The sequence below is a fragment of the Toxoplasma gondii genome, chromosome VIIa (genome assembly GCF_000006565.2).
Source record: "Toxoplasma gondii ME49 chromosome VIIa, whole genome shotgun sequence".
NCBI lineage: Eukaryota > Apicomplexa > Conoidasida > Eucoccidiorida > Sarcocystidae > Toxoplasma > Toxoplasma gondii.
In genome coordinates, this window is record NC_031474.1 from 2128709 (window position 1) to 2153626 (window position 24918).

General features: G+C 50.6%; 2 protein-coding genes across 2 annotated transcripts; both read right to left on the reverse strand.

Moving 5' to 3' along the window:
- Positions 1-45: 45 nt before the first annotated feature.
- TGME49_203910 (TBC domain-containing protein) lies at positions 46-11893 on the reverse strand. The gene is made up of 9 exons (XM_018779277.1): positions 9375-11893; positions 8247-8962; positions 7734-7880; positions 7283-7373; positions 6821-6964; positions 6275-6401; positions 3955-6004; positions 2002-3340; positions 46-1625 (listed from the first exon to the last, which is right to left on the reverse strand). Exons 1-9 carry the CDS (start codon positions 10928-10930, stop codon positions 1454-1456), a joined length of 6342 nt encoding a protein of 2113 aa, XP_018637331.1. The 5' UTR covers positions 10931-11893; the 3' UTR covers positions 46-1453.
- A 1843-nt stretch (positions 11894-13736) lies between these two features.
- On the reverse strand, positions 13737-23346 carry TGME49_203900 (hypothetical protein; the record flags this gene model as incomplete). The annotated part of the gene is made up of 17 exons (XM_002367631.1): positions 13737-13859; positions 14112-14300; positions 15133-15333; positions 15763-15954; positions 16628-16900; positions 17258-17506; positions 17731-17905; positions 18206-18276; positions 18492-18554; positions 19056-19130; positions 19453-19595; positions 20065-20320; positions 20681-20780; positions 21399-21622; positions 21799-21956; positions 22365-22503; positions 23122-23346. 17 exons carry the CDS (start codon positions 23344-23346, stop codon positions 13737-13739), a joined length of 2856 nt encoding a protein of 951 aa, XP_002367672.1.
- Positions 23347-24918: the final 1572 nt, after the last annotated feature.

Consider the following 24918-nt stretch of genomic DNA (forward strand, 5'->3'; position numbering starts at 1 on the left):
AAATAAAGGCCGTCTATTACCAGACGTGGCACCAAGGAAAGTAGAGGGGAATGGCTTGAATCTCCTGTTAACAGGGATTGTATTGGTCTCAACTCTGCCAGATAGAAACTCCATTCGGCACCTAAGCGATCGCCGCCGAGATGCACTTAGCGAAAATGCTCAGGGCAGTTGACTCTATTTCGCTTATGATCGTGTATCCAGAGGACAGAGAGGGAACCAGGAGAAAAGGGGTAACGAAAACGCGTAGCTGCAAACTGCCAACACCTGTCGCTACAGCAAACCCTGTCGAAGAAGCACGCTTTACAGAGGAGAAACGTTGCGTTTGAGTACGACATAATATCGATACATAGAAATTGCGAAAGATTACATTAAGATCAACTCGGAAAGAATTACGTTTTTACGCCATGGATGTTTTGATTGTTTTTGTGTTGTAGCAAAGGTGAAGCAAAACGCGGAAGCAGACCATTAATACAAACAGGGAGCACCTAGTCCCAGAAAGAGAGGCAATCCCTGAAAGATCTGCCGCGGTTTTGGTTTGAAAAAAACTAGTGTTAACGAGAGCATTTCCGCCGGTCTATCGCTGTTTGCACGGGAGAGTCACGCCGGCACGGATTTGGTTGCATAGGGACAACAACGCTAGACACGAAAGCAGCTTCTTGTACACCTGAATTTGTGAAACGCTTTTCAGGTAACTTCTTTCTGCTTCGTTTCCAGACGATCTCTTTTTCTCTCAAAAAGCGCGTCTGCACTTAGGAGATCCCTTTTCTCCGTGCCTCTACAGCTACCGGAGCAAGTTGCGCTCACCCGCTTGGCTGCTGCCCATGACGCAGATCCCCATTTACATATACGCACATAGCAAGGATGCACGTGCGTGTACCCATATATGGATTTACATCGCTACGCCAACCAAGGCATAAATACGTGGGCATATGCCAACCACATATGGCGTGCATGCGAGAAAAGGGCGAGGACACGTGAAAGCGAACTAAGTGCTGAACTGGCTCCAGTGCCTGGATATTTCAGTCACCTTCCTAATCTCTGTAGACCGTGACGTGCTGTGTGCCCCGCCGTTTTTCCCCCTGGCTTCGCTTTTGCCGCGAAACAGAGTTTCACATGCCAATGATGCCTGGTCTCTCATAGTCTGGCGCTCCTGGATACGATGCGTCGCATGCCCAAGTTCTCACATCCAGTCCCACAGCCTGCTGCCTCTCGCTTCTACACAGCAGAGAGGAAGGCGACTCGCTCTCAGTGGCCCAGATCCCCTTACAATATTATGCTGGCATCCAAGGAACATACAGCTACGTCTTCGCCATCTTCTGAATTGTCTCCGTTTGCGTTTCCGTTCTCGGGTTCTCCGCACTGTCGTCTCGCCCACATGCTTCATGCTGTGTCCTTTTCGACCACGTCTCGGTTACACGCCAACCAGTCGTCTCCGAGAGCCCTGCCAGTGTGTTTACGCTTCGAGCCCTGTCACGGCGGAAGCAGGGACGGACTCGCTTGGTGCACCTGTGTGACTAACAGAAGGCTCCGCAGCCGCGACCGGAGCGGGTCCTTCTTCCGCAGTCTGGGTGGCAACCCGTGACCTCGCGGTGAGGAAAAAAGAAGAGAGGCCAGATAAGTTAACCCTGGAGGCAGAAGGAGCAGGCCCACGAATCGGAGCCGAAACATGGCGGGAGCAACGCACCAAGAAGGGCCGAAGAGGACCCCAGAGAAATGTATCTACTATTCGTTCTGCTCGAAAACTGTAGGTATTCCTGGAATGCTCGAGACTGGTCCGGAAAGGGTCGTGCATGCACTTAAATGCCAACGGTCTCTAGTTGCTCCGGGCACCTCAAATACAGGATGAAGATGCGACTGAGACACCACCTGTGTCCAACCAGCAAATGGCGTAGAAGGACCTCTTTAGGGAGCACCAGCCCACCCTCAAAATTCAATGCTGTCTTATTCCCTCTGCAAGATACACAAAGCACTCGTCCAACAGGATACCATATGTTCACTTACTTGTTGACGGGCATAAGTCTTGTGATGACTCTCACAAGACCTCGCTTGGATCCCCCGCCCTTAGTTGCCTGCTTCATAGCGTTCGAGCACTCATCACTTTCCGGTGTCTGCGGACCTTGGTGCCCATCCTGCCCCGGGGAAAAGGCCCCTGCCGATTCCACAGGTGTCTCCTCCGCTGACGTTAACGATGCTGGTGACGTTCCGGCGCTGGCGGGAAGCAGTCGGCCGGAGCTATCGCTTCGGGTGGAAGAAAAGTGCGTCGATAGCCGCTGGCACGCTTCAGCGGTTTGGGGGGCCGTATCCTTTCCAGGTGAAGGTCGCTTGTTGCACGACATAACATGAAAAGGCTCTGTCTGCAAACGCTTGCGACTTCGACTGGACCCTTCCACCAGCCTCAGAGCTACAGCCTCCTCTCTCTCTCCGCTGGTGAAGCGGTGACACGGTGAGATGCCTTCTCGTTCAGCCTCGTCGTGGACATTCTGTGCATTCAATTCGAGCCCCTCTTGACATTTCTGATGCTGTCTCTGTAGCTCCTCGATGTCCTCTCTCTCCTCTTGTGCAGACCCTCTGTCATACGAGGTCTCATTGACACTTCTTTGCTCGAAAACATCCTCTAAATCTTCGGCCTCGTCTCGCGCCTGCTCTCCTACCTCTGGCTCTTCTTCGCCCTTTACCAGGGACGTTCCAGTGGACGTAATTTCTCGGGGGCAAACATCAAAACTGTGTGGAGCAGATGACGACACAGCATCACTCGATTCACACACGCTTGGTGAATTTTCAGACAAATCCACTGCCGCCACAGGTCTCCTCTCTTCGCCCGTCCTCCCCCTTTCCTCCGCCTCTTTTGCGCGTAGACCGTCTTCCAGCGAGAGGTGACCGATACGCTCTGCGTCTCGGTCGCGGATAGAAAGAGAAGGACAAGCCTTCAGAACACCGGAAGACACAGGAAAACAGGAAAGACTTCCGGATATGCCCTCGGCTGGTTGCGCCGCAAGGGCGTGAACAGCGTCAACCAACTTGGGCAACTGCAATGTCCCCTCGCACGAGAAAGAAGATACGGACCCGTTCAACGCTGCGACCGGAGACGAAGGCGGCGAGCGAGCATGCTGGATCGCCGCACTGTGGGACATCGGAGACGGGGCAGGGACAGCCTCAGCGTCTGCACCGTCAGACAGAGATGACGTCCGACGCGGAACGACCTCACTTTCCTCGGGGCACAGCGGAATCTGACGGGGAGAAAAAGGGGGAGAGAGCGACGGCCTGATGGGTGTGTTGGCTTCACTGCATGCGCATGATGGCGAGGCGCCAGACGCAGTTCGCGACGCGGCAGGACCTGAACCTAGGAGCGAAAACCAAGGGGGAAACAGCAAAGGGGCACGAGGCACACACTGCGATATTGAATATGACTACAGTTGGCGGATACAGGCAATCGAGTTCGTTGAGACTGCTCTACACCACCACCCAGCTGGACTGCGTGAAACAGCTAAATGTGCTGTATTTCAGCATCCAACAACACTAAGGTTTCGAACATCAGAGGAAAGAGAATGAGGGAAACAGGCACACATGCACGGAAGAGGAGGGAGGAAGAAACAGTCCAAGAAGAATGAGGCGAAGATCAAGAGAACTAGCGGCTCGATGGAGCAACTGCTAGTCTCTTGGTACACGTGTATGTTGCCTGCCGCTCGCCGATTTTGGCTGCTACAGCCTCCACGTTGCTTCCGGAGAACACAAAGAAGCAAACAAGAGAAGATCAAGAACCGGATTGAAATGAACGGCAATATACGGCGGACGGCAAACGCAAAATGAGGCTTTTTTAAAATGAGGGTAGCATCTGTCTCTCCAGTTCTGGCAGGTTCCCGGGAAACGACATCCGCTCCGTCTTCCGTCTGACGCGTCAGAGCACCGCAGTTCCTTCCCCCGTACTTTTCGCTTTTTCAAATCGTTTCTTCCTACCTGCCAGATATGAAGGCTCCTTCTGGAGTGCTTCACCTTCCTCTCCTGTTCGCTCGAGCTCGCCTTCTCTCCTGCGCCCTCCTGTCGTCTCTGGAGAAGCAGACTGCTGTTCCAAGTACGATATATGGCCCGAGTGGAGACTAGATCCAGGTGAAAACGTGCAGCGAGGAGACACTTGCTGGCATGGCGATTGGCCTTCTTGTCCCCGTCCCGTGTCAAGAGAAGCGCCTTCTTCTGACGCCGACGACAGCGAAACAGACAGTGCCTGGCTTCTCTCGACAAGTCTGTCTCCTTCTTTTTTTCCGATTCCTCCCGCTTCGCGTGCCACCTGCACTGAACTCTCCTCCTCACCGTTTCTTGCCCAGCTTCCCTCCTCACCAGGGGTTCTCAAAGAAGTACATGACCTAGTTTCAGGTCCACTGCAACGATGCCCTGTCATCCCTGAGGTCTCGGCCCTTGCCTCGTGCGCCACTCCTACCTGTGATAGATTTCCCTCACGAACGACCTTCTCTCCGGCATGCGTCTGTTCTTTCGTTGTCGTCTCTCTTTCAGCATTCTCAAGTGCGACTACGGAAGCAGCTATCATCGCATCTGTCCCTCTCTGGGCTTGTTCACTGGAGACACCAGACCCGCAGGCGGCAGGGACAGGAACACACAAAGGTCCGCTGCTAGTGCGTCTGCTGGAGCCAAGTGGCGATAGGGGAGTCTCGAGGCGCAAGTGACTGTGGAGAGGAGACGATTCGAAGAGCATCTTTCTCTGTTCTTGCACCTGCTCTGTTTCGCCGGTCTCGTCTTCGCCCGCCTTCATAGAAGGAAACGGTGACAAGTTCGGTGAGGAGGCAAGACTGATCGGAGCTGGAAGAGGTGATGACGGAAAGCACTCGGACTGCTCTTGGCAGGTAAGGGGAACGCCAGACGTTTCTGTCGGATCTTCTCCCTCTCCGCAAGGCTGCAAGGGATGCGGAAGAGACACCTGAGCTTGAGGCAGGGAAGCCGCGGCAGAGCACGAAGAATCCAGAGCTTCGGGACAGTCGAGAGAAGACGGTCCACGTAAGTCTCTACTCGGGAACGGTGAACAACGTTCCTCGCTGTTCATTTGGTTTTCTAAGGTATCCCTGTTCACGCCTTTCTCAACGACCAAGCGATCGCTGCCCCGCGAAACGCTGCGCCCACCCTGGGGCCTCTTGTGCGTCTCACCTCGTGACGACCATCTGTCACTCGACTGCCGAGAAGAGCCCTGGTTCTCGCTCGTCCGGTTTTCACTATGCGTATCTTCCTCTCCTCTCCTTCTCTCTCTCTCCAGTCTTGATTCTGAGCGACGTGACCTATAGCTGTGAATTCGCTCAGGCGTCACTCGTCCGGGCTCCTGACGCCGGTGATCCTGCGCTTGCCACGCGTGAGACCCAGCCTTCGGCGAGGGCGTCTTCTGCTTTCTCGCGGTCGGCTTTAACACCTGCATTTCCTCCAACTCGCCCCCTGGCCGCCTCGCGGGACTCGTCCAGAGACCGTCGTGTCTCCCTGCTCGCGCGCGCCTCGCGCTGCCGCTCTCCTCCCCTGCCTCCCGTTTCTCTTCTCGCCTCCACGAAGAGGCCGACTCGCGCCGGCTCCGCCCACAGGGCGAGGGAAGCTCGTCCCACGAAGAGAAGGCGGACGAAAGGAGCTGCTTCCGAGGAGACGATGTCTGTCTCGTCCTTCTTTCGTCATCGCTGCGGTCGCTTCGCTGTGCACGTGAGTGGCTCACTTCGCGGCCCCTCGCCAAAGTCCGGGCGTCCCCGCGGTCAGGTTCCCGCGCATGGCGCTCGCTTCGTCCGTGATGTTTCCTTTTCTCTTTCAAGTCCCCGTGAGTTCTGTGGCGCTCCCCGCGGTCCGTCTCCTCGTCCTCTTCGTCTTCCGTCAGCGTCTCGACCAAAGGGTTGCTCTGCTCCTCATCCTCAGGAACTGCCGCTGCTGCAGCTGCCGCAGCGACTCCGGCGGCACGCGCCTGCGCCTCGGCCACTTCCTCTTCCTCAGCTTCGCGCATGAGCACGGCGAGGTCCGTCGTCAAAAGGTCCTGCGATACAGGAAATCGTTTTGTGTACACAGAACTAAAAGGAATGCGGGTCCACTCGAGGTTAGGAACAATCACGCGAAGAAAGCGATCCCATTATTTGTCCTTTGGTCCGAGAGGTGCTGTCTCGCCCTGGTTGTGGGTCGACAGTTGCCTCACCAGATGTCTCCATCTCGTCTCTTGGTGTGTGTGGCATCAGTCAGACAATCACGGACAGCCACCGCCGTTCCCCAGTTTGCCGCCCTCTCTCTACTTTGTTGTGCCTTTCCTCACCGTGAGAAGCGTGTCTGGAAGCTGGACTTTCGCGGCCTGCTTCACCAGCATCTTTCCGACTTTGAAGTCGTCGCAGCCGCCTCCGCTGCTCTTCAGCGATTTGAGGAACTTTACAACTTCTTCGAATCTGCTCACAGGCAGCAATTTCACAACAACGGCGCACGGAAAACTGACAATCATCGAGAACTTCTACCCCCGGTGTGTGCATACACAGCAACCTCCAGTACTCGCGCCGCCTTCGCATCTCTTCATACAGTCTTTCGAGGTATGTTGTTCCAACCTAAAGACACCGCGTATCCACCGCTTGCCAAGTGGCAAGCAACCGAAGATGCTCATTCACTCTCTGTTCGACAGACACCTAACAAACAGAATGGTACTCGAGACGTCTACGCAGCCCTAAACCTATCTACCCATAGATCGAAAGTGCAAGGACGGAAAAAAAGGACGCATGCCGGTGAATGCCTCAGAATCTGTCAACGGCCTCTGCCTCGGCACACACCGTCGTGGAGACACCGTTTTACATGATCCTTCGGAAACGGGTCTCACCGTAGATGAATGATGAAACGCGTAAGCACTTTGAGGAGAGCTACTGCAAGCTCGAGCAAGCCATGGAGACCTTCTCCAAGAAGAAAGTCCCAGAGGACGCAGACACTCCGAAGAGGCAGCGAGGTGACAAACAGCGTTAGGAACCTGACAGAGTAAAACCACAACATTCCATGAGAGAGAAAAAGCTATACACTGCTTGACGCACGCAACTCGATATATATATATATATATATCTGTTACGACACATCGATTAAGCATCTAGGATTACCTTCTCAGCCCTCACACGTTCACTGATGCTCGGTATCCAGTTGTCTTGTGCAGGCGTGTACAGGAACACTGTTGTAGGTGAGTGAACAAACGTTAGAGATTAGCAGAGGTCCTGTCACATTTACACATAGACTATATAATACAGAGTCCGGATGTGCGTATGCACACCCGATGGCCCGCACTGCCTTTCCGTACCATTGGTGAAGATAGACCGCCGGAAGGACGCCCTCGTCGAGGAAGTGTTGACGAAGCTCAGGGAGTTGTTGAGACGCCAGAGTGTCAAAAACTGTAAAAGCAACAGACGACCTTTGGCTGAAATCTGTGGTGGATACCTGGCAGGCGTTTCTTTCGCGTGAATCACAAACGAAATTCATATCGACGCCTGGATCCCCCCCTACCTTCTGTCCACCAAAGTCAGGATCTCTTTCCCTTTCTCCTCCCTGTTTGCTTCCCCGTCTCTCCCCTTTGGCTTTTGCTGTTTCCCCCTCTTTTCGGTTCTTCACTCTCTCCTGTCCATTCTCTCTGTGTCCGCCTTGCCCGATGTCCTGTCTCCATTCTGCTTCACTGAACTCTACAGTCACGAAATTGCTCATCTTCACGTTTCCACGTTTGGCTATTGCCGCCCTTGCTTGCGATGTCCTGTTACCTTTCATGTATTTCCGTAGGAGCGGAAATTTCTCCTGGAAAAAGCCCTTCAGTCTGTACCGTTGCATGAGAGCTCGGAAGACGCAGAAGGCGTCGAACTCGTCGAACGACGAAACAAGAAGAAGAAGACCTGCTATGAAGTTCATTCCTGTGAAATGGACACAAGCAGCTGCCACACGCGTAAAGATAAGACATCTCGAAGGAAGACAAAAGCAATACACCACGGCTCAGCCTCCCGCTACCAAGCCCACCGCCTGTATTTCCTCTTGTTTAATTTATCCCCATTTAACTGACCATCTTTATCAAATTCAGTCACCTGGATGTGCAACAATCCCGCGACCAGCACCGAGTTGCCAGCATCCGTGCTCTCGAAATATTCATTCTTTTAATACACATGCACACATACAGATGCATACAAACAGACACCACCTACACACGCATCGAGAGGTCATGATGGATTCAACGATCCATTCGGCTTTCGCCAGTTAATGGGGCTAAACTGAGGCAAACCTACCTTGGCAGTATCCGACTTCCGGGTGTATATTGGCAAAGGCATTCAGGTTTCGACACAGCAGCGCTTGCGCATCCTTGTCGAAAACCTCAACATCCGGAAACGTTCGAGGCACATCGATCATGATGAGAGCGAAAAAACTGGATCTCCTCTCTGCCTGTCTTTCGTAGACTCTTCGGCAGTCGCCGCCAGCTCGACAGCAGCCTCCGGTGCCTTCTCGCTCTTCCACGCCTGTCCATCGCAGCATCCTCGAGTCAGGCCCCGAAGCCCGCTGTCGATCCTCCCTCTCTCGACTCGTGTCCTCCCTGCCTGGAGAGTGTCTCCCTTCTCTGCCACACTGACTTTCCGCCTCACACCCTCTGTCACGTTCTTCTTCTCTCCCCAGACCCCGCTGTCTCTGCGACTGCAACAACGAAGCCCCCCCACGGCTGTCCTTCCACGAGTCTCTCTCAGCTCGCCCCGAGCCCCCTGGACCCCCAGCGACAGGTTTTTGTGGGCTGGAGAAAGTTCGAGTTAGCGCCGACCCCACTCCTCCAGCCGCCGGCGAGGAGACGCAGGAGATCAACGGCTGAGACTGTGGGTGGAAGCCGGAGCCCAGAGCGCCTGAGTCCACGTTCTCCGAAGGAAGCGAGTAGGAAGAAGGACAAGCACACCGATGCTCAGGAGGCGGCAGACACACGGCTTTCCACGCGTTCCACCTGTGAGACGGCGGCACGCCTCTGCGGAGTAGAGACAAACAGAAGACGCAAATTAGCAAATACAGGATATATTGGAGCAAACGTTTTATCGAATAAATCTGCATAACAGTCGTGCGGCATGAGGGTGTGGAAGATAAAAAGGTACAGAATGTCTCCATTTAGGCAGACGGGCGCATCTGAATACATGCATGCCTACGCAAGTATGTCTCAACATGCATTTATATAAATATATATATATATATATACATATATACAGATAGCTTCGTGTTCGTGGTGGCTCCATACGGGTTATATATATATATATATATATAGTATAGAGTATACATGCATATATGCACAAGCATAGACGCCGCGAATGATGTACAGCTTCCACCGTGAAGAGAAGTATGGACGCGCAGCTGACACGTTCATTTGGGACGTGGCAACGCCCTACCTTCTGAGTCGTCGAAAGAATGTGTGACGGTGCATCTGCATGAAATGGACTAGATTTCGATCTTCCATACTTTGCCACTTCCTCTCGCCTCTCTCTCCGCTTGCAGAATTCTTGACTCCAAAAAGTTTATGAAGCAGAACTCTTCGACGCGCGGCCCTGGCGGCTGAAGCGGCGACACCATCTTCACTTTCTCTCTCTTGCTCCGGCCGTCCACTTCCTCTTCGGTCTTTCATCTCCCGCTCTGCCCTGTCTTCCATCTCCCTCTCGCCCGCGCCGTCATGAGTTGACAACAGAGACGGAGTGCTGAAGCGGCAGGGGTGAACACGGTCTCCTCGACTGTCTTCCCGAGAGACAGCAGCCTCGGATTCGGCAGCGGGCGAGAAAGTTCTCTGGAGAGAAGGGCAGGGGAAAGAGGATCGGGAAGAAGTCGACGCAGAATTGGAATACTGCAGTAGTTCTTGTTGTTGCCGGCGAGTGTTTTGGCGCTGCTGCAGAAGCGATTCACTGGGTGCGGGAACTGACCCTGCCAGAGACGACCGCCGTGTGCCGCTCGCTCCCGAGGACACCTGGGCCTTCACATCTCGTAGCGTGTCATCCGGTGATGTCGTCCTCGCGCGGCTGGGTACAGCGGTGTCTCCTCTCGCACCCTCTCCGCGCCCAGGCTTTCTCTGGATACTTGTAGGACGGGTGAAGTGGTGTGGCGGAGCCTCCTCAGACTCATCCCCTGAAATCGCTCCCTCGTCGACGGGGCGGCGGCCAACTCGCTGATGTTCCGCCTTCCGATCGAAGCTTCCGGTTCTGACGCCTCCGTCCTTGTCAGTAGCCAGCCTCGAAAACTGGCCCTCCACCCGGTGACGCGGATTCGGAGACAGAGACTGCGAGGCTGTACGGACAGAATAGAGCGGAAGACCATCAGGCTCAGCCATCCCAGGACGAGACGCGCCTCTGCTGGGGCCCCACATCCCGACGGTGGAAGGCGTGCGGGAGGATCCCTGAGCGCTATGCTCATCATAAGAGGAACGGGATTCCGTCGCCCCACTCAGAAAGCGGCTGTCTCCACAACTACGTTGTCGAGGACCAGACGAATGCGCTTCGTGCGAGGGCCATGAAAAATGGGGATCCCCTCGGGGACTGTTCGATTTTTTTCTCGGGGAAACACTTTGACGCCAATTGTCAAACGACGCAGCCACATCCGGAGGCGTACAAACACCCGGTTTGTCTGCTGGCAGCGCTTCACCTACTGTAGACGGCGAAACGCGGGCAGCGGTGCCTGTGCGACCGCCGTTGCTCAAGAAAGGAAACAAGCTTTTCCCTATTCGCTGCGGCTCTCTGCTGCTCTCGCCCCCATTTCCACTCCACACTTCATCTAACTCACGCCACTGCTGCTCACCACTCGCGTCCACTTCAGGCAACTCTTCCGAATGTGCCCCGGGCGCGGAAGGGGCAGCTCCTCTGTCAGATGCCCCTTGTAGTGGAACATCTTCGCCCTTTGTGTTGCTCGTCCCGCCTAGACCGGAAAAGGAAATAATCGAGCTACCGCTCCATAGGAAGCTCATTATGGAGAGTGAAACTGGGTGAAAAACAACGAGGCGACAGGTTTGCACCCCCCTCGGGAACTTCAGGTGTTCGTGGGTGTGGCTACCCTCCTTGCGCCATACGGAAGCTGCTGGCAAGCATTATATGGCGCCGGGTTGTTGTGTTGTCCAGAAAGGTTCGACGACAGGCTGTAAAGAGGAAACAATGAAGAGAAGTGGCGGACGTGAGGAGAGACAACGAAGCAAAAACCAACTCAGTAGACCTTGTCAAGCAGCGGGCCAGAGCGATCGCAGTACTGGTTTACAATATTAAAGGATAAGCGGACAGTTTTGTAGGGTCGGCTTATGCGACCGGCAAACGAAAAAAGCCGGCAACGAAAGCATTCCCGTGCACTGAACAATTGTTGACTACTGACGTACATGCTGTAGCCGTACATTTGCAGAGACGAGTCACCGACAAAAACAAGCAAGAGCACACTGTCACTGTCTCAAGGCTCGCGGTCCTGGGTGTCCCGCATAAAACGAAGAACACGGTGCTAAAAAAGAATGGGGCAGTAAACGGTTCAAGACGTAGAGACATACAATCGGACGAAGGACTGGCGAGTGGACGAAATGAAAGCGAACAAGCGTTCGTTTTGCAGGCGGCAACATTTCCCAGGGAAACGAAAAAAGCTGACAGACCTACAGGCTTAACAATGCTAATGTTCTTTTTTTTGAGGTACAAAGAGGGAGACAGAGGAGTAGCGAAAACAGCTCCCCCCTTTTACCTCACAACATGGAAACCTGCGGTCCAGCGCTGCTTCCACAGCTGGATAATACACGGTAAAAAACACGCGCACAAGCCGGAGGGGGGGACGAGCAGAGTGGGCGGAAGTAACTCAACTCTCTCCGTTCCCGTAACGAATTCCTGATTTCCATCCTCCTCCACCAGCAGTTGATCGAGTAATCTTGTTTCTACACGAATGTATAGTTCATGAACAAAAATTCTCACGCCTAGAAAGGCCATCAACTAATGAAAGGGACCTCGCCAAGTTGACAGACGGTGGCAGGTCAGAGCGGAGGGCTTTGACACACACGTCTATGTGAGGCACGCGCTCGTGTCTGTGGCCTCGAGTCTCTCGGTTCAGCGACTTTTCGCAACAACTCCCAAGTTCTAGCCGCTAGCTCTTCACATGTCGTTCAGAAAGTGTTGTTTTGCGCGCACATATCTGTCCAGATAATGCTGTTTCGCCGTTCTGCACATCTTGCGGTGAGGAGCCGTTGCTGGATGACACACGGAACGGGGAGGGTCGCAACGGAGCTGTCTCGTGATGTTATAAGAGGTGGATTTCACTGGCGTTTCAGTATGGACGTGGATTCCTCGCTTTAACGTAGTCGCTGAGTTTCTGGACAGAAAATGTGTTCTTTCTTGTTCTGCTGCTTCAGTTTTTCGTAATCTGGAGTATGCTTTGACATGCCTACTATAGTACGACCCCGTGCATGGTCACCATAGTGCGCGTTTAAAGTCTGAACGGTGTCTTGCTGCTCGGCTGCACCGAAGCACGCGCCCGTGATGGTAAAACATCCAGCTGTTCTGTACGCTTTTACGCGTACATACTTAGAAAACTGACCCAAGAATGAAGGGATACGAAGTAGAGGACGGCAGTTGGCGAAAGTGTAGTGCCTCGGCCGAACTTCGGAAACCCCAGATGTGGAAACGTAGGGCCATCTTACGGCTTCAAATTTTCTCGAGGACAAACCCCCTGGACAGTTTATGGTTCAGCTGACAAATGCTGCGACACTATAGAGAATGAAACAGGAAAATCACGTGTCCATTCAGAGAGCCTCGCTCGTTAACAGGATTGTTAAGCACGTAGCAGCCACATCCGTTCAAGAAATTTGAAAGGCACGAATTTCGCGCCTTTCTTGGTGCTTGCGTTTCGTGTGATGACAGTTTTCTTTCCGCCTCAGCACGGGAGTTCACATATAGATAAGAGGCATTCCCTCTCAAATCTCTCTATTTGCCCATGTCCACAGTTCTTCATAATCAGCTTGACTTGGATTGAGGCATTTACATCAGTGCATCAATGTATAAAGCTGAGGGAACGCAGAGATTCCCAGCGGCGACGACACCCTCTCACATTCGGCTCAAGCTGCCAGACTTCTGTTGAACTGTCAGCACTACATATCGTACGGTCGCCGCGTTTAAAGTTGGGGAAGTAGATTAATCTTGGGCACTGTCACCCCGACTAATTCCCAGTCCAAGCGTGGATTCCGCCTTTTGTTCAAGTTTGTCAGACCCAGCCAACTTTTTCTGAGAAATTTTGTCTTTGAGAAAGTTCGTGAGGCTTCCAAATTTTGATGGACTCACTTTCTTGGATATCTCCACAGAGAGACCCCTATGCTTAGAGACCGGACCTCTCCACAGTGTCGATAGCTGGATACTGCTGTCACTTCGCTTTGTGGATGGTGTTTCTAAGGCTACGGGGTCGACGACGCCCGTGACAGGATTTGCATTAAACAACCTGTTATAGTTGGTTTCTCTACACGCAAAGATAGAACAACAGAGTCCCCGGGCGAGAAGTATGTTCGATGACCCGGGACATGAGGGAGACGAGACGTGCTCAACAGATGAAATGAAAACAAAGAGATTAAGTTTTGTTTTCAGACAGTTGCAATAGCAGTCGTACACCAAAGGCGTGACGTGACTCTTCGAATGGAAAGAGCTCTTGAGAAAACGAGGGGGTCCACAAAACACGTGGACGTGGTGTTTCTCATGTACACAGGAGGGGAACAAGACAGCGAGCTTCGCCCTGGTCTTTCTTTTCCACTGCGCATGTTCATATTCTCAAATGATTTTTCGAACTGGCAAATCCGACTGAGTGACAACCCACAGTGCCCGTTGACTGTACCGGTTGAGGAGTTCCAGCTTGTACGTTTGAATTTTCTGCTGAAGATAGTCAATTTGGCTCTGAAGAAACCCGACGGTGACCCCAACACAGGCAAAAGGTTTCGCTCCGCAGGGCCGCCCCTTCGAATTGTTTCTCTAAAGACATGCAGATTTGCGCAAATGAACGTGCATGCATCTACCTGTCTACCTTCTGTCGATTCGCAATTCGCACATGTATGTACGCACAGGAACACCAGTAAATAGTCGCCTCCGCATGCGTGTAAACTTCATCCAGTGCGATGTGTCTGTATTCATCTGCATTGTATTTCCTACCTCGCAGTAGAGGAGCCGGTCATTAAGAAGAGCAATAAGGTTTACATCTTCATCTCTTGAGGGGCGATCCTGAAGCTTCGAATGAAGGTTGCTCAGCTCTTCTCTTGCTCTCTCGAGACTCTTCATGTGCTCTTGTTCTAAGAACTCCATTTCGTACTTTTTCGCTTCCAGTGTTTGTTCATGGAGTGCCTTTAAACACAGGTGAAAACGAAACAACATTCATAACACATTAGGGGTCACTCTTTTACCGTGTCTCGCAATGAGTCTCCCGTCAGCTGCGCTAGAGGAAGGGTTCATTGCACTTGAACATATATTATGATAACCCTATCAGACGGCTCCCGGCATTCTGTATCCATAGATGGATCTACAAAACCTAACAGAGAAGAAGGGGCATCTCAGGTGAGACATTTCTGGTATCACCGGCAAGCATACTGAGAATCTAAGCATATGCCGTTGTCCGAAACCTGAAACGGAAGGTAAGGAAAGGACGCTAGCCGTCGGCAACAAAACCGATGAAGGAATGGGTATCACTCTGGTAAGAGTTCTCACACGAGTTTTCCAGTCCAGCATCAGCCAAGAAACAGGTAAGAATATACAAGATCGTTTATCTAAAGAGGCATAGTATATGAAGGTACATCGCAGGCAGCCTGTAGATACCACATTGCAAATATCTATCGACGAATGGCTGGTATGAAAACACAGAACGTACGCATCTGATGGGGTTGCTCTGTTGTTTCAAATAAAAGCAGATGTGACACTACAGTGTGCCGCAGGCCTGGGAACTCGACGGTTCCACATATCCATTTGCAACATGATACCTGTATTTGTATGTATTCGTAAGGTGTAGAAGGAAACATGTGATTGTCAAGGTAGGTATGTATGTATATGTATGCGTGCTTCCAATGCAGATGTTGAGTCCCATCCCTGGGAGCGGAAGGCATCTGTTGCAGCGGACGCTACAAAACGTCTGGTGTACGGTAATCAGCGGCCATGATTATCGCTGACCCCACATGGAATTTACCTCCATAGCAGCGCATTTTTGACGATGTGTCCCTTCAATATCATCAATCTTTGCCGCGTGGTCCTCGTTAAGCTTTTTGACCTCCTCATTGTAGCGGTTTTCTCGTGATCGCATCTCTGTGCGGATATTTTTCACCGTTGCGTCCAGAGAAACCACTTCGCTCTGAAGGTTTTCGACAGTCCTTTTCCTCTCCTCCGACTCCTGATCAGACGACGAATGTCGAAGTGAAGATGCAGATGGGTGAGCGGAAGAAAAAAGTGGGGGGGCAATCTGGTAGTCGAAATCAAGCCCGCTCCTCGGTCAACTAATCCAACAGAGAGGCTTCCAGCCAGGATATACTGCCTAGTCAAAACGGTTACGAATCCGAGAAATGATCAAAGGTTGACTCTGTTCCGCGTGACTGTTGCAGTTGGCATCGTTGTGGGGCATTTTTGTAGATATTCAATATGTACAGTAGGAAGCCTTTACCCATTATCCGAACCAAATACCTACATGTGTACTCGGGTATCATATTATGGATCAAGTCTACGTATCACTATTGACGTATATGTTCAGACACCGGGTGATGGTTGTATTTAGGTAGAGAAGGCGTGACAACAGGTGACCGCAATCGTTTCCCCGTTGTCGTACTTTTTTGCTTTGTTCACATTGCTCAAGGAGCTCTTTCTTTGTTGACTCAAATCGCTCGGCATTTTCTCGAATCTGAGCCTCTATCGCCATTATTTGCTGTTTCATGTCCGACTTCATTCTTTCCCGCTCCTCTGCGTGCGCAGCACTCGCGGCTTCCAGCTGCTTTTTCAAAGCCTGTGCGCGGTACTCTGTCTGCACCACCAGAAAACATGCAGATGTAGAAAAGGTTAGCTGTGACTGACACTTGACCTCGATGGTTACGCCCGATGTTTTGACATCGAGGCTCTTCATTCCCACCACGTACGAAGGAAACGCACAAAGGGTTTCGAACAGGGAGGACACCTGCATGCACACACCGCTTTTACGTACGTCTGTTGGTCTGATACAACGTTCGAGTTCAGGGATACTTCCTCACGTGAATTCCCTAAGCGTAATGGAAACACGGTTGTGCAATGTGTGGACGCTGCAAAGATCTCGGATCCCTAGAAGCACGTTTTGTCAGTTGCTTGGAAATGCACGCTCACATGTGAGACTTGAACCAGAGCGCTGAAAGCCTGTGCGAGTTTTCAACCAGTCAAGCAATGGAAGACTAGTGAGTGCGTTAAAGCTTTTGAGTTCAGTTTCTCGTGTTCTGAGAAACAAAGAACACCTTGCAGGAGAGGTTAGAAATTTCGACACAACCAGAAAGCAGGCTCCAAGTGTTGTAAGCCCCGCCAGGATCATGGCCTCCCTATGCATGAAAAAGCAAACCAACGCTCGTCTATTTTGGAACGGGACACTTACTCACCAAAACTGATTCTATCGTTTCTTTAACTTGCGACAGAAACGCTGTCTTCTGTTGTAGCGTTTGTCTCTTCAATCATACCTGGGCATCGCACTTCTGTTTGAGTTCAGACAACTGCTGCTGAGTTTGCTTGTGCAGCGCCAGTTTCACCTCGTCCAACTCTGACCGATGATCTCTCTTCAATTTTTCGATGTTTTCAACATGTTTCTTCTCCGCGATTTCTAGTGTCTTCTGTGCCCTCAGCAACTCTTCAGCATTTCCTTCTCGTAGATTTTCGAGGTCTCTCCTCCACTGCTGCTTCTCGTAAAAATGAGATTCCCTCACTTTTTCCAATTTCGCTTCACTTTCTTTTTCCTGACAAGGGCGAGAAGAGTATGGCAGGAAACAAAGGACATTTGTTCCGGTTTTCCGTATTTCGTAATGACAAGAGAAACTTCTATTTACGCCGTCGAGCGAAGAAGCAAAGAAAAACATGCGGATAACTCCTGAAATGTCGCGTGCGCGAACCTGCTCCTAGCCCGACAGGAGATGTAGAGGAGCACACAGCCGGTAGGATGCAGGACCAAGCTCACAAGTGCTGTTTGTGGATGTGGCTTGCAGTTGTATTTCCTATACCATGCTTACCGTCAAACAAAGTGCCTGGATACACACAACCAAATACTGAGATGAAAACGAATCACGTGAATGCTCTAAGGCTGTTCGTCGGCTCACAAGTTTTTCCTTTTCCTCTTTCAGGTCTCGAACTTTGACAACGAGAGTAGTTGCACGCTCATCGATCTCTTCCATCCGGCTCTTCATGTTTGCAGCCTCCTTCCGCAAATTCTGCTCTCTCTCCCAGGCTTCGGCTGCCTCCCGTTTGCTCGCTTTCTGACATTCCTGCAGGATGATCTCGATCTGTTTCCTTTGTTCTTTCAGTTCCAGGATGGTTACGCGAAGGTTTTGCACCTCTTCTTCATGATCCTGCAGAAGGTGGAATATGAAGGCTCCCAATAAAATAGTCTGAAGCATCACCTCTTGACCCGCGTTTTATATTTTTACCAGCACATAAATTGACTTGTGCAGACATACTGACAGAAAACAGTTCATAGGCATATGCACCCTGTTCAACAGATCGAACGTATGAGGAAATATATAGAACCCACTACGATAAATTCTTCTAGCGACGTCCCGGGGTATTTGCGTACATGTAGAATATTTTTCATTTCTGTTTGTTTCAAGCTCAACTGGAAACTCAGTTCATCTTTCGCCTGGCAGGTTTTCTCCATATCGCCTTGAAGCTGAGATAGGGTGCTCTGCATCTGTGCGAGAGCCTCGTCTTTTGACGTGTCTGCGAGCCTTGTCTCCTGGTCCTCAACCCTCCTGAGATCCACGGGAGCGTGAGAGGTACACCGGCCCGAAGTAACCGTTCCACTTTTAGAAACCGAATCCATTTCTGATGAAGGTTTGCGTACTGTTTTAATCATCAAGCGTCCCGGGAAGCCAGTCGAAAGCCTGTCACACTGAGCGCTGGCGGAGTGAGCTCGATTGACCTTGGCTCAATGCACGTCAGTTAGGTTATGCTGCATAGACTAGCCTGCCGACGATTCTCCTGGCGCAGCCTTTTCTAGACGAGAGATAATGTCGCACTCGCCGTCCTTCACTATCTGAAACCCACTTTACCTTTGAAGAGTGGATATCTGTTCTTCCATTTGGCGAATTTCCTCCTTGTGTTGCGAGCGTTGCAACATAAACTGCATGGGTAAGAGAGAGATATTGAAACATGGCGGAGCTCTCCAGGCCACAACGGGCACTTGCCACTGCCAGATACTCGGGTTTAGCGTAGACCACTGCTGTTTCTATCACATCGCGTTCCCGTGGACTACTAAAAGCTCGCACGATTCGACTTTGGACCACGAGCAGGTGTCCTGATTAGAGAGGACAACAGCTTCTGATCATTGCGACTTACCGACTCAAGGGCCTTGTTCTGAGTATCCTTCAGCTCTGCCTTTTCCAAATGGTACGCCCTGGCCTATTGTATACGCAGAAAACATGCACCGGCGCAAACGATTACTACCGCCTCCAAAAGAGCAATTATACACGAAAGCGCTCTCCCTTGCTATCTCCTCCCCCGTCCTTGCGGGACTGGTGTCGTGTGCAGGCGGTATTCTGGCATTTCAACCCTCCCGATCTCATGCGTTCATGCCTCTGTATGTGCAACGACTACATGCGACACTGCTACTTCAAGTCTGAATCTCCGAGGATTTCTGTGGTGCTCAACACTGATATACTTGCGCACCCCTGGCGTTTCCTAACACGGCGTATGATTCCATTTATACAAAGGAACACTTTACCTCGTAAAAACAAAGTGGTCCCTTCTCTTCAACAGCTCCCTTCCGACAATAAATGTGTATACGTGTCAGGTACTTGTAGAATTCTCTGTGTCTTCATGAGGCACGCAAGTTCGTATCTACGCCTTTTTACAAATACGAATTTTATTCTACAAGTGGCAGTCACGTCCTGATGAACTGACCGTTTCATCCATCTCGTGTTGCAGCACTCTGCAGCGCTCCTCAACCTTCTGCAGTTCTTCTTCTTTTCGCACTCTCTGAATGACGAAAAGGGGCAGACCTCTTGCCACCGATAGTTCTAGCACATTTTATGAATGAGGACAGTGTACTCTGATTCCAAAGGCGAATAACGCAGACTGCAAGGAGCCTTTCCCAGAAACACCTGGAGCTCGATATCCTTGTCGGATTCAATGCACACCTGGCTGTTCAAATCGAAATATGCCGCGCACTCCTGTATCAGCTCGAGCACGAAGTTCCTTTGGATCGCAAGTTCGGAAGCAAAGACATCCCGTCTCCAATCAATCTGGTCACATGCTGACAGTGACTGGGTTTACACTGCAGAGGAGTTTCAGTGCCCACCTTCAGCTCAACATCCGCGTACAACTCCTTCAATTTGTCCATTTGTTCGAGATCCATCTTTAACCGGTCCATTTCCTCTGTCAGCCGGGGTACTGTCTCTTTCTCCAATTGGTCACGCTGACGCTTGAGAGAAAGCAGCTCCTCTAAGGGGCAGGACACAAAGACTCTTGTGTCAGTGTTGGGTCTTGACATCCCTTTATCACAAGATGGAGAAACGGTCTCCTAGAACGCAAACGTGTCGAACCAAGTCTTCAAAAATGGCTCCCCTCGCGAAATTCTCACAACACCTAGAGATGCACCTGTTTCGCTCTGTTTCCAGAAGATAGAAAGTCCATCTTGCTCTGTCTTTCCAATTAAGGTGATATTTGGACACTTATGTTTGCTTAAGGGTAAGACTTGTCACTCTACCTCTGTAGTGACAGAATGTAATGCGCATATCTGTATAATTACACCTACGTCTGTAGAAGGATAAAGGAATACTTATGCATGGATACATACTGCATATACGTCTGAAAACTTAGCATTAAGCATTGGGATAAAAAATCGGTCGTAGGTCTCAATCTATTTCCCTTCCTCGTTTTTGCAGAAGAGACAAAGGGAACAGAATCTGACCGATGCCACTTTTGTTTTCCTGTAGAGCTTTCTTCTCGGCTGCTTCAGACTGAACCAACTTCGCCTTCAGTTGCTCAATTTCTTGTTCGTAAATCACTATCCGTTTTTGCATTTCAGAGATTAGTTCCGTCCCACGGAGGTGAATCTCTTTGTCCCGTTCCGCGATTCTGTCCCCGAGCATTGTGATCTTTTCCTCGCTCTCCTTCAGCGCCATTTCCACTTTGCTCTTTTCGTCGGCGACCGCGTGGCTGGAGCGCTAATTGAGAAATTATCGGAAACGGACACACACACTCGCAATCGTTTTTCTTGACCAGCTCAGGTGGGAAAAGGGACCTGCCTGTGGAGATTGCGAGCTGTCAGGCGAATCTAAATCTAGATCCGAAATATTAGGGATCGAAGTACACGCGTAGCCACACATAAGTAAATTCATAAAGAGGTGCTAACGCAGATTACTTGTCTAGATATCTGCACAGATCTGCGTCCACATACATCATAATGAGGATGCACATACAAAGGAGCGGATGTAAACGGCTTGTCTCTCAGGGTTTTCTTGAGACACGCACTCTATTCAGAAACCGACAAGGGCGCGTGCTGTGTGTATACATAAGAGCCTTACTTCGGTTGCTTGCAAAGTTTGCTTCAGCTCTTCGATTTCCTGGTTTTTCAGCCCAAGAGCTTCGGTTAAGGATTTGGCACTGAGTTGCAGCTCGTTAATCCTGAAAGCGAGTGCATGTCATCCGAGCAGAGAAAATAAGACGTGTTGTTTTTGTCTGTTGTAAACAGGAGCGTTAATCTTTCGCCCAGACAACAGAATATATGTATTCCAGGGGCACGTACGTATAATATAGAAACTCTCGTGCAGCATATCAACTCCCAGAAAAGACCGTAATTCAGAAACTATATCACAGAATGCTTTGGGGAAGCGTGGCGAGAGGCTACCGGAGACACGGATAAGGAACCCTGGTCCGTGAATTTCACCTTTGGGACGTATTCTCTGTTTGACAAGAGGGAAGCAACCATCTCATTTGACGTAACCCAGTTCTCTTCTAGCTTATGTCCACTTTCTGGATTGGATTCCTGCTGTAAAACCGGGGTATGGCTACGACGATAAACACTATCTCGAAACGTCCGTAACTGCGCGAATATATTTGAAAGGGGGGGGGATTTGATTCAGCTTTTGTTGCGTACGACTTCCTGACAAAGAAATTACGACCTATGGAAACCCATACACCAGACATTTGCAGATTTCTACTTAAAATACAGATAAACGTCCTCCAATACCACGAGGCGTCACATTTCCCACTGATGCGCATCACATCCTCGGGCTGACTCACATTTGTTCATATTTTTCACTCGTTTCTTTTGCTGCCTGCTTCAGATCGTCGTTGTGTTTATTCGAAAGTTGAAGGGCATTTTCCAGCGCAGTGAGTTTTGCCTGGGCGACCTCGAGAGCTCTGCATCTTCTCTCAGATTCGATTTGTGTGTGGTCGAGGAGACTCTTTGTTGCATTGAAGTCTGTTTCGACCTGACATTTCTCTTCTCGTAACCGGTCGATATGCTGCGCAAGTTCAAGCACAGACGAGTCAGGGCCAGCGTTCGCCAGTCGTTGATGCATGACAGGCGTCACATGCTTGCAGATGGCAAGTGTGCGGTTGCCTCCCAACGCGTTTATGTTTTACAACCAATGCCACTGATGGTACACACTGACAGCCCAGCTCCGGAAATTAGACTGACCTCTTGTTGCCGTCGGACTTCCTCTTGTAGATTCTTCTCATATTCCCTGTTCTGGTGAAGATCCAAAAACTTCTCTTTGTTTTCGTTTAGAGTTCCCAAGGCTTGCTTTAGCTGCGACGTCCAACGTCTCGCTTCTTCCGTCGCCTCGCATACTTCCTCTGGAAGACATACGCGTCAGAGCACGACTTCTCCAACTTCTAGTTCTCTGTTCCTTTCGTTTCAAAGCGGTATGCAAAAACTGTGACGGTGACGCTTGAACACAACTGAAGACCACGTTAATGGTGGGAGGTTCACTAGAGCTTGACACAAGGGTGAGAGGGGTAAAAACTAAATGTTTCAGGCTTTACCTCCAGCACCTCTTGTCAGACAGGCAGTATTCCACATTCACTGTGATGTACTACAAAGTGGTGCCGCAGTTCTTTGTTTAGGGTACTTTGGTCTTTCCATGTTTTCTGAGAGTTGAGGGATACGCTGTCTCGTGTCCTGGAAAATGACTCTTCGGCGGTTTTTCGGCGCCCTACGAAACGTCTTCACGAAAGAGGAGCGTGTCGCTCTGTACTATTTACCTGAGAACAGGCGTGCTCGAGCGGTGTATTCCTCTTTGCATTTCGTGACATCCTCTAGGCACTGCCGATGATAATTTTGGGCATCAGCAACCATGTTTTCCTTTGCGCCTTGTAGCTGCTCGAGTACTTCTTCAAGTTCCTAACGAAAACACTCGCCATAAAAAAGACATGCTTTCAAACTGAATAACAGGAACATGTAATGAAAAAGAAAGTAACGCCATGTTTCCGACGTTAGCAATTGAACTGCGCAGTGTTCGTATTTATGAACGCTCATGTTATATGGGCTTTTAGCAGCTTCGCGTCGACAGCAGATAGGCTCTCGTGCAGCCTCGAGCAATGTAATGCCTGGTGACCGATGATTATTGCCTCAAGTCACGTAGCTTCTCATTTATGCGCTGCTGTAGTGGACTAATGACCCATCTATCAACCGTGGGTTATTTGTCGCTAGTGGTCATTTTACGCTTCTTTCTGAATTTATGAGCTCTAGCAAGGCGTTCGTTGGTGTTGGCATCATCAATCGCGGCGTACACTCGGCTCTTCTGGCAGGAAATGTCGCGGCCTTCGGCAGCTACACCGCAGATGTACGAATCCACGAACTGCGAGCAGGTGCTACAACAGTGGATCCACCTAGACACTTCCTGGACAATCGGGTGTGGACTAGAGAACCTGAACAGCGACGGAGTAGTCTTGCTCTGCCTGCGCGACTGCCTTTTAAAGAAACATATACAGCCTTTCTCGGAGTGTATAATACTGACACCTTTTCAGAGATCTGGTTTTTTCGATGCTCCTCGAAGGCTTCAACGCACGAATGAAGCTTTTGATTCACGTCAGACACAATGCACTCCACCTCCCTCTCGTAGGCCTCGGAGATGGCCTTGATGTATGCATCATGTTCTTCATGTTTCACATTGAGATGAAAAATAACTTTCGTTAGTTGGGCCACTTTTCGGCTCAGCTTGTGCTGCAATTCTGCTGTCTCCATCGTAGGAACTGCCCATCTGTCTTGTTCGCTGGTATGCCAACGCCTTTCGATCAGCTCTACACAGGTATTCCAAGAACGGATGAGGTACAGAGACAAGAAAATGGGATCTACTATTGGCTAGTAGATTGAGATCCACCAAACAGGAGTCTGCACATGCATACGAACATACGTCTTCCCCGCATCCCCAGACAGGTTCAGGTCATACAAAAGTGAAAGATCTGTGTATATGTGCATGTAAATATGTATAATGTATATCGTAGATGTGTGCCGACTCTGCCTTCTTCATTGCCTTTCGCCTTCCGCGTTTTGAACAAGTTAAATCACTTATCACAATCCTGTAGCTTCTATTCGTTTAAAAGCGGAAAATAAAATCTACTGGGGAAACCTATCGGCCACCGCTCGAAATGCATGATATTCTGTATCAAGGGTGAGACCAAAGATTTCATGAGACACGCCTGCGTAGTCCGATATACCGAGACTCAGATGTTCAAACGAGAAGCATCCATTCCAACTGCGGGCAGTTCAACGAATTCGGGGGCTTTTCTGGAACGCCTGTACGATCTACAGAGATGCGCACGCGCACGCTCAGCGAAAGTATTCTTTTAGACGGCACTGTCCTGCAGGTACACCCCAAAAATTCAAAATAATTCACTGAGAGGAACACTTTCATGTGACAGGAGATGACCACCATATCTGCGTTCCTAGTCCAGTGGCAGTGGAATGGAATCGGGCCTGTGCATCTTTTCTTACGCACAAGAGACCCCGAACTTCGTGGCCCGTGTGGGTAAAATTGCACACGCAACTTCGCGCATACCCGCGATTTTGGGCTTCGGCGGAACTGAAAAACGCAGCGTTATTTGCTGTCGGCGTTTAAGACCGAAAGTATTTGCATCCCGTTCGCATAGGCTGTATCATGGAACGGGATATGATGAAATTGGATTCCCGTGTGACGGCAGAGCGGCGGGTGATCTGACCTCTGCCAAATGGGTCAAGTCGTTTAAAGAAGCGAGGGTCTTTTCGAGCCTATTGCGTGTGTTTTGAAGAAAGTCAAAACTGAGCTCAAGCGTACTCGTACATGGACGTCTTACTTCTCGCGGCCACTTTACTAACCCGAATACCAAACAACCAGCAATCACGACACCCTTTTATTCGGTCTACACCCGAGTCAAAACAATTCACGTGAGGCAGCAACTAAGTTACGGACACGGACAGGAAATAGTCGGGAAGTAAGTGACGTTGTAAAACGTCTTGCATGAGATGGTCAGCCTACAGAGATGCGGCACGCAGTACCGTTGTTCAACTTGATCCCTGACACGTGAACTATCTGGAGACAACGATTGAGTGCCACTGTCCGCTTCCAACATTAGACTTGCTTATACCGAAATCCGCAGTAAGCTGGGATGAGCTCTTTCTCAGCAACGGCAGTACAACGAAAGGTGCGGTTACCGCCCTACAACTTAATCGATTAATAGTATACCGATGGCGACACCGTCTCGCACAGGCCGGTGCCCCTGTCCACCTGCTGCCGTTGTATTTCACAGTCAAGAGGGAAAAAAGTTGGTCTGACTTATG